The sequence below is a fragment of the Coregonus lavaretus genome, assembly GCF_964263955.1.
Source record: "Coregonus lavaretus genome assembly, chromosome: 23".
Lineage (NCBI taxonomy): Eukaryota > Metazoa > Chordata > Actinopteri > Salmoniformes > Salmonidae > Coregonus > Coregonus lavaretus.
In genome coordinates this window covers 6125112-6135269 of record NC_140010.1, presented here as the reverse complement: position 1 = coordinate 6135269, position 10158 = coordinate 6125112, and the positions used below count along the sequence as shown (strand labels likewise).

General features: G+C 39.2%; 1 protein-coding gene across 1 annotated transcript; it reads right to left on the bottom strand.

The window, feature by feature from the left end:
* Positions 1 to 1756: 1756 nt before the first annotated feature.
* LOC311098735 (muscleblind-like protein 1) lies at positions 1757 to 10152 on the bottom strand. Its single transcript, XM_084139280.1, has 6 exons — positions 9978 to 10152; positions 7975 to 8010; positions 6810 to 6895; positions 6477 to 6521; positions 5727 to 5792; positions 1757 to 5311 (listed from the first exon to the last, which is right to left on the bottom strand). Exons 1-5 carry the CDS (start codon positions 10111 to 10113, stop codon positions 5736 to 5738), a joined length of 360 nt encoding a protein of 119 aa, XP_083995406.1. The 5' UTR covers positions 10114 to 10152; the 3' UTR covers positions 1757 to 5311; positions 5727 to 5735.
* Positions 10153 to 10158: the final 6 nt, after the last annotated feature.

Here is a 10158-nt window from a genome sequence, read left to right as displayed (position 1 = left end):
CTAACTGTAAGTCGCTCTGGATAAGAGCGTCTGCTAAAATGTAAAAAATGTCTTGAATGCATTGAAGTCAGAAGTCAGATAATTCCGAGTTCACAGATGTTTTGAACTCGGCATCTGTCCACCATTTGAATGACAAGAGAGTTGCAAATCAGATGACATGGAATTCCCAGGCAGGTCAGAAAATTGCAACACTACAATAGCTATTCGTTACTGTATTCCAATGGCAGACTAGGAGAAGCCAAACATTTCACATTATTTTAACCGGAGTATTTCAAGAGTCTATTCTTCTCATTTTGTACATAATAATACAAATATAGGTTGTGGCACATGTTTATTTTAGACATATTTTCTCTATGAAATATATGACTGAATGAAATATGCCATTTTCTCAAGGCATCAGTTACTTTTAACAAACATCACCATAAACTGGGGATATACTATTTCTATAAGGAAGCAATGGAACAGAAAACTATTATGTTCCCCGAAAGGTGAGTGTCTTGTCATCATTGAAGCTCTCTGACACAGGACGTGTAAGTCATCTGTGTAGAATCCAGAGAGACAGGTTCCCAATGCCCCAGGGCACATACTGATAATGACATCACCATCCCCTGGTTTCGAGATGGAGTCTGTGTCCTATCTGTCTCTCTGGTGTGAGAGTAGGCTATACATACACTCAAAGTAGGCTGACTGCCTTGGGTCATAGTTCCTTAAAGGATTTCACTTCAAAATAGTGAACAGTCCTGATTTCTTCCAGCTATTTTTTATTTTTTTACTTTTACTGTTGAAAAGCGATATCCCAAGTAAAAATACAGTAAAGTACACACACTAAAAATACAGTAAAGTATATACAATAAAGTACATACAGTAAAGTACACACAAATGTTTTTTAGACACAACTGCAAACTTCAAAAAGTAGGGCATTCAAGGAGTTGGTCTAATGGGAATCCATCAGAGCAATAGAGAACAAAACAGGAAAGCCCCGCCCCTCCTCCACTTTTGCAATGTCATGACATACCTGGACCACCTATTGAGATGTGCCTTTTGTTAAGTAAATCAGGTGTTAAATTAGGTGAAAAGAAGACTGGCGTGTCACTTTTTAATGTTTAGCTATTACATTTGACATTTTAGTAATTTAGCAGATGCTCTTATCCAGAGCGATTTACTGGATTAATTAGGGTTAAGTGCCTTGCTCAAGGGCACATCGACATAATCTTCACCTAGTCGGCAGTTTAATTGTCAATCAAAGCTGGTTCCTGCCCAATGTAAGCTCTACATAAGTCTTCCACACACTCATGAGTGCATTTCAGCGGGATTTGAAATGCAAATTCATAGCTGTTGTTGAGATCATCATTTACAGCTCTTGTGTTTGTTGTCATCATGAACCAGACAGTACAGTATGATAACATAAAGCAGTGCTGGTCTCCAAACATGATTCACAGCTAGGCAGCCACAAGGTGTGCATGTTTTTGCTCCAGCACAGCTGACTCAACTAATCTACAATACTTTTGACTAGCTGAGGAGTCATCCCGTTGCAGAATAGATAGGTGTCCAATTTCACTGGTTTTATTTGGAAATAGACAATTATTTGTCCACTAGATGGCAATGACACTAAAGTTTGATGTAGAACTCGATCATCTGTTTTCATGTGATGTCAGAGTGCCTCCTTATTTTGAGGAATATGTTCAGATGTGTTCTGGATGCTCTTTAAAGTAATGTTTCATAGACTAAGTTAACAGACAAACATGGAGACCATAGATGAGTTGCGTGAGCAAATCAGTTTTATTTTTATTCATGTTTTTTTTTTTTTTTATAATTCAGAACAGCAAGAGTATTTATGGCAACAATAAAATGTGCATAAAACAAATCTGAAGACAGAGTAGTACATTATTCTGTAGCAACTATAAGCAAAAAATGTAAGTGATCACTTACGCATAATAAGCAGTTAAGCATGTGTGCCCCCAGCAGGTAAGAGAGACCTTGGTTTAATAAGCCGAGAGACAGTGAAATCTGTCCGAGCAGCACTGGTTGGTTTGGAGAAAGTGACGCTTTGGTTCGATAGCACTTATACAGCGACCTCGAGTCAGAAATAAGTTGACCTTGACTGAAGACGGTTACATTCATTTGAAATAGTATTTACCTATTCATTTAGTATGGTGGTGAGCCTTCACCTGCTGAGTGCACAGTTGTCTGGTAGCAGTAGCTGTATGTGTTCTGTGAGTCCATGTTGACTTGAGTAATATTACTGTGATGAGAGAATATTTATTGGGTGGTTTGGTGTTAACATTACATTTTATTCTTGAGATCTCATGGAGTTTCTAGGTAAAATGTTATTTCACAAGTGATAGATGACTTGTCTGCAGTCTCATTTCCCCAAATGTAGATGTTATTTTGTAAATTGAAAATATGAATTTTCCTTATCTACCTATATAGTTTGTTTACATTTGTGTTATTTTTTTACATGCAGTCAAATCAAACTAAAATATAATATGGTTTCTAATATAATTGATTGTAGTTATTGTACCGTAGGGCCAGACATGAAGGGCCTGGTCCAACATTTGAAATATAGACAATATAGGCTATTTGTTTTATGTAAAATACTACAAGGGGAGTGGGAGTGAACGTGGGGGGCATGTTCCCCTTGAGAATTTCCTTGCAAACTACAAGCCACTGACAAAATAAGCCAAAAAACGCATAGCTTTTTCTGAATGCATTGGCCGAGAAACTGTTGCGATTTTATTTTATTTTTGCAAGCAAATTTGTTTAGCTGGTCTTTCAGTTTAGATGTTTTAAATTAACCTAACAAAATTCCTTATAATTATATAATTTTTTATTCAAAATAATATCTCAATATGATACATGTTTTTTCTCTGTTCATTGACTATATACAGAAGTGCAAAAAGTCAACCTTTGTCCCTTAGTTTAAAGATCGTTCATCTGCAGCATTACCGACCTTTCCGATTCAGCAAAGTCCACTACTTCACCTCTCATCTCACTATTCACCCAACTCCAGAGACCCATCAATCTCACTGTTCATTTTGGCCTGACATTCAGGGCAATCTTAAGAAATATTAAAACAATATATATTTTTTAAATGGATAAAGTAGAAAATAACTTGTTTCCTTCTTCTCTAAACATGGACAATCTACATTTCGACACAATATATTTTCAAACAAGATCTCAAAGAAAAAAAGGAGCTAGTTGAAACATTCATCATCAGCCAGAGTTGATGCCTCGGCAACCAACCAACTGATGTCATTCCTTGTATCAATATCAAAAGGTCTTTGATCAACAAAATGAATTGATAATGAACCTCTTCAATCTAAAGAGACATCCAGCTACATGAATGATTTGAATACTTTATCTGACTCCACATGTTATTATTAATTATGAGTATGGTTTAAAAAAAGTTATGAATGTAATACTACCTCAAAATCTACAATGGCTATATAACAATATTGTCAAGTAGAATATAATAAGGCAAAAATCTACAAACTAAATATTCAAATATATTCAAATCCTTAAGTAATACATAGCACATGAGTTCAATGACATTTAAGAGAGTAAATTGTTACTTAAAAAAAAAGAAGAAGAAGAAAACAAAACACAAGCTGTATGTGTACGGTCTATAAAATATCATTGGTGTTCATTGCCTGTATGGTGATTGAAAGTACATTTGATTGGGATGGAACCCAGTCCTGTAATCTAAGGCTTCAATAGATACAATTGAATAGGTATTAGGTACATTACAATCAGTAAAGATATATTACACATCAGCCAAAACAGAAAAACAACTAAAGAAATCACAGAACATATAATGGCATGTGAAAACAAGGTTTCTGAAATTAATTCTCTGCTCCCCCAATTCTGTGTTGAACCTTCCTGAATTTGGCCATATACTTCGGTAACCCTTCGTGCATGAGCAGAACTGTGCTTTGGTATCCAGAATCGGATGAAATCAGATCAAAAAGGGAGAGATGTTCTTTCTGTTTGATAAATGCACATCAAATCAATGATTTGCTGTATTACCTCAAATAAAGTTAAATGAGCCTATACAGGGGTAATGGGGTTTAGGGAGCACAAAAACACTCAACCAAGTGCCATATCTTCTTATGACCTCATTTAAGTCACACTTTCTTATTTTAACAACACGTGGTTTGACAGTGCTTCTTTGCAGACACAGTTTTAGAGTCCCTCCACCTTTAAGGTTGAGGACGAGGAAACGAGACCTGGTGGAGAGCTAGCACGTCCCACATCACTTCAACAGGCTTTAGAGTCTACGGACGTACAGCTCCCCGGTCACCATGAGCTCCTATTTGAGCCATAGCTCAGCCCGTCTGATAAATACAACAATAAAGCACAAAAAGAAAAGCTAAACAAAAACAGATCGATAAAAAGAGAAAAGGCACCTCTGTTTTTTAGATTTAGGAGATTGATGACTTAAAAGTCTGGAGAGGACCCCATTCCTAATATCAACAACAAAGCAAATGGCACAATGTTAAAAAACCAACTAGACAATGGAGAAATTATGTAAAAATCAAAACTCGAGCCATACAAAACACATATCTTAGGTAAACAGAATAACACTGCTGAAATTACACTCTGGCTTGGGATGCATGGCCTCTATGGTGTTTAAAGCTGTGCTTTCAATGGTACACAGGTGTGTTTCTTACCCAGAACATTCATATGTCTCTGACCCTCATTTTAGTATCTAGTTTCACTAGAAGCCTTATTAAAAACAGAATACTGTACATGCTCTGACGTTTCGCCTAAATATTCCTTTTAAAATGTGTTGTGCCTTTCTGATTTCAATTCAAATTCAAGGGGCACGTTTGCAAATGTTTTTGTAAACCATTAACACAAGTCTATTAATTTAAAAACAGAACGAAGTGAATAAAACATTCTGTCTTGGTCTACCGACGTACCAACACTGTATTATGTAGGTTAGATGCAACAACACATCGGTCCCAACCTTGTGTGTGTGCAAAAAATATATAAAATAATTTGAGTGCCATGGTTTTGTGTTTGAACACACAGGTGTACTGCTAATGTATTCAGCGTCTGTCTGTCAGCACAGATGGACAGACAGACACTCCTCTTCTCAGCTGGACGTTGACTTGGAGGACGAGGAGGTGTGTGTGTGTGTGTCATGGCATCAACAGAGCACACCGATGTTTGCATGCGTAACAAGACCAGCATTCCAGAGTGACTGAGAGATGATGCTCCTCCTGTCCATTGCTTGACATTCTGAACACTATATACATAAAGGCTGAACTATTTAGGCTTGGATGGTGCCATCAACCATTCATTGGATCTGCAAAACAAGAGGCGAGGAATTACATTAAAGAAGTACGTTTTATATGTTATTTTAAAATGTAGCTAGCCTTCCAATATATCTGGATCTTATCGTTGTTCTCTGAAAGGTTGCTTAAAGCTGCAATCTACAGTTCAAACAATAACAAAGCGGAGACCCCACCACTGTTTTGGTAAAGATCTGAGGGATGGGGCTGGAGAAATGTAACCACTCTCAAATTCATAGACATAGCTCAACGGGTATATATCATTAATTTAAATCGCAAAACGTATGTAGCTATTACAGATTGCCCCTTTAAATGTATAAGGATGTAGGAAATAAATGCTGCCATAATTTGGCTAGATGCACTCAGATATTCTTGGTGGTGCTGGAAGGTAAACATACTGTAAAGAAACAGAGATTAATAGAAACTCACTGTTCTTGACTACATTTGAGTCAGATACTTGTGGTTACTCAGATGATCGGCAGAAATTATTGGAATCTGTGGATGGAGACAGAGCAGAGAAATCAAAAACACATCTTATGCATATAATCGGATCCCCCCCACCCTCTAAAACACATCACACATCTTATGCATATCATCAGACCCCACCCCCCCCCCCCCCCCCCCCCTCAAAAACACATCAGCAGTTTTACGCAAATCTCAGAGTTCATTACCGAAATGGAGAATGTGGTTACAACGATGCCTAGATAAAACACCTGATGAGGTGGCTACCCATGCAAACTCAAGTCCTCCAATTTGTTGACCTCCTTTTAAAAAATAATGTTTGGGCGCTACAAAAATGACCTGCAGTTAGTTAAGGATTAACTCATTTTCCTTGGGGATAATAAAGTTGAATCTAATTTCTTTATCTTTTACAGCTTGTTGCACTCCCAGTCTAGGCAAACATATTTTTTATATATGACAATGTCTTCTTTCCCTGGTCCTATTTGACCACATACTGTATACTTCTACAACACAGACTACAATGTCTCCTCACTAAAGGGCTCTGGCGTGTAAGTAGCAGAAACATGTGGAATCCTCAGACACTGCAATAGCGTTGACTGCATGCGATACCCTACGTACGCAGCAGCAGGAGAACATAACCCAAGCGCCAAATGGCACAGATAGCAACTGCTGCCAGCACCTGCTGTGCGAAAATAAGGAAAACTTCTTCATACATACCAATTGCATGTACTCATTGGTAGTCAACTTTGATAAGGAAGAGTCCTCAAAATGAGAAAGGACAAAAATCGAGGTTAAAACGATGTCAGACATTATAACGACATACAGTAAATGTCTCCCCAGAATGACAAGTTAATAATATCTTTAACTTGTATTTAATAAGTACATTAAAAGTTCACCATTAACATGAAAGATGTACTTTTCTAACAACCAGAGAGAGAGAGAGAGAGGAGAGAGAGAGGAGAGAGAGAGAGAGAGAGAGAGAGAGAGAGGAGAGAGAGAGGAGAGAGAGAGAGAGAGAGAGAGAGAGAGAGAGAGAGTAGAGGAGCAAACCTGATTGGCTGAGGCGGTTGCGAAGGGAACGCTTGTGGCAGATGTGGTGGCTGCAGATGCTGGCGTACCACCGTGCATCATTGGTACTTTTGTCAGAAGGGAAAATCATATAAGCAACAACACACAGAGGGGTGGAGTGTGGCCAATTGGCCACCAGGCAAATAAATGTGAAGGACAGGTGGTGTGTGTGTGGGGGGGGGGGGGGGGGGGGGGGGGGGCGCATTCCAATTCTATAACTCACTCCCTTTCCCTCTGAGAGGATTGGATAGGTGTAAGCAATAGGAAAACGACAACACTATAAGAAAGGTTAGTGGAGGCAGTTACTATATTGCCTGAACACTTCCAGTCCTTTCTGACCAATCAATCTGATCTGAAGAGGAAAAGTACATGAGGGAGAAGAGAAGGGAGTGAGATATCTGATTGGAATGCAGCCATGGGTGTAAAATGTATAGGGGTTTCAGAGTGGTACATCTGCGGATGGCATAATGAGGTTATACCAGCCAAATGCTGAGGTTGTCAACAGAGAGGGCAGAGAAGGGCCAAGGGTCAAGCAATCACAGCTTAGGGTCCAAGGTGGATTTACAGTAACATGTTTGGTAGTACACCCGAAACAGAATAAAACCTCCATTAAAACATATCTCCAGTATTTAAATGTAGAGATATGACTAAATACAGTATCATTAACAAATGAAATGTGCAAATGATTCAGTTATATGCCACAACCAACCCTGTGACTCCCAAGTCACCAACACCCATGATGAGATAATTTGTGAACTGATGAAGTCTAAGGCTATAGGGTTCAAATGTATCAAAGGCTTTATACAGGGTTCAAATGTGTCAAAGGCTTTATACAGGGTTCAAATGTGTCAAAGCAAAGGCAGATCCAACTACATGTTGATATGATCATACTAATGATTATTGATTAATCATTATTTATTAAACTATTAGCTAGATACCAGATCTGTTTGTGCTGTCTTGATTAATCAATAATCATTGACTAGACAGCACAAACAGATTGGGAGTCATGCTAGAAAACTATCTGGGTTCGCTTCAGAAAGCCAAGGTGCCACCTTTTAGCTGTGTGATGGTTAGTTAGATTTTGATGGCGTGCGAGTCACTGGCGAGGCTGAAAGCTAATTGGTGGAGAAGGAATGCTGGAACCTACCAACACCGGCGGTGGGGGTCATGCAGAATATTGAGCCTGCCCAAATGCCCATCATGCAGTGCAACAGGAAGTGTGCAACAGGAAGTGGATTGGAAAAGGGGGGAGAGAAATCAAAATAGCCCATCACAAGTTTCATTAGAGTGAAGGAAGAGATCAGGAGAATAACATTAATTAATGAACTGGACAGCATTCAGTAACACAGTCAGTGGCCAGCAGTAGAAATACTGAGGAAAATGTGGAATTGGAATTGGATTTACTTTCTGAATTGACTGGAATTTGAATGTAATTGACCCCAACCCTGGAGCTGACCAATCTAGACCAAACTAGGCGATCAGGAGAATTAGGCTGAGAGTCTATACAGATCAGATCAGGCACTTTTGTCTGAGGTGTCATGGATATTAACGTGCAATCAACTGTGATAATAATAGTAGTAGCAATCAACAATCATTTAATAGTCCTAATCATAATAGTGACACATCACATACACACACGCTCAAGACAGAAACGAAAACGGGAAGCAGCTCAATATGGAAGCAGGACATATAGTATTAATATGAAAGCAGGACATATAGTATTAATATGGAAGAAGGACATATAGTATTAATATGGAAGCAGGACATATAGTATTAATATGGAAGCAGGACATATCGTATTAATATGGAAGCAGGATATATAGTATTAATATGGAAGCAGGACATATAGCATTAATATGGAAGCAGGACATTAGTATTAATATGGAAGCAGGACATATAGTATTAATATGGAAGCAGGACATATATTATTAATATGGAAGCAGGACATTAGTATTAATATGGAAGCAGGACATATAGTATTAATATGGAAGCAGGACATATATTATTAATATGGAAGCAGGACATATAGCATTAATATGGAAGCAGGACATTAGTATTAATATGGAAGCAGGACATATCGTATTAATATGGAAGCAGGACATATGTTATTAATATGGAAGCAGGACCTACAGTATTAATATGGTAGCAGGACATATCGTATTAATATGGAAGAAGGACATATATTATTAATATGGAAGAAGGACATACAGTATTAATATGGTAGCAGGACATACATTATGTTGCCAAACAAAAGCATTAGGTCAGAAAGAACAACCCAAACTTCCCTATGCCGTCTCCATCCGACCACATTCACACACAGCCCCCCAGACCACATTCAGACAGTCTCCACCTGATCACATTCACACACAGTCTCCACCCGACCACATTCACACACAGTCTCCACCCGACCACATTCACACACAGTCTCCACCCGACCACATTCACACACAGTCTCCATCCGACCACATTCACACACAGCCTCCATCTGACCACATTCACACACAGTCTCCACCCGACCACATTCACACACAGTCTCCACCCGACCACATTCACACACAGTCTCCACCCGACCACATTCACACATAGCCCCCCAGACCAAAGCACCGGAGACCCGGAACACCTGCACCAGAGATAGACAGCAGCGTGGAGCCTTTAACATTGTTTTAACATTGTTTGCACTGTTCACCTTCTACTTCTTCTAACTGTATGGCTGAGCTCTGGCTACACACTGAGAAAAAGAGGGTTCCTCAATGGTTCTTTGGGAAGGGTGATGGTTCTATGTGGAACCATAATGACTCAAATAACCATTTGAGCCCTTCAATGGTTATTTTAGTGATAATTAAAATGTAGGGGAGACAGTGCATTATAATATTTTGGGGTGTGGTTTGCTCACAGCTCTTTTTGTGCAACTGTGAGTGAGTATCATTCCAGTTGATCTAATATGTACCCTGTATTGTTCTTCAAAAGGTTATTTGTAGAACCTTTGAGATTGAGAAAGGTTCTTTACAGAGCCAATGAACCCTTATTTGGCTCTATATAGAACTATTTATTTTTATTGTGTAGCTTGAATGTCCAGGAAGGTCTACTCGCTCTAGTTCTACGTATGAAAGAGACCATATGAAAGCAGCCTGGGCGCCATGGGAGCCATACCTGAGGGGAGGAAGGCAGCCTGCTGCTGAAACTGCATGTTGGCTAGGGCTTGTTGGTACTGGAGCATGCCAGTGTTGAACATGGCAGAAGCCCCATTAGCCTTCTCCAGGGCTGCCCGCTTGGGCATGGGAGGCATGACACTGTGGGGGATCCCCTGCCCAGACCCAACGGAGGGAGGTAG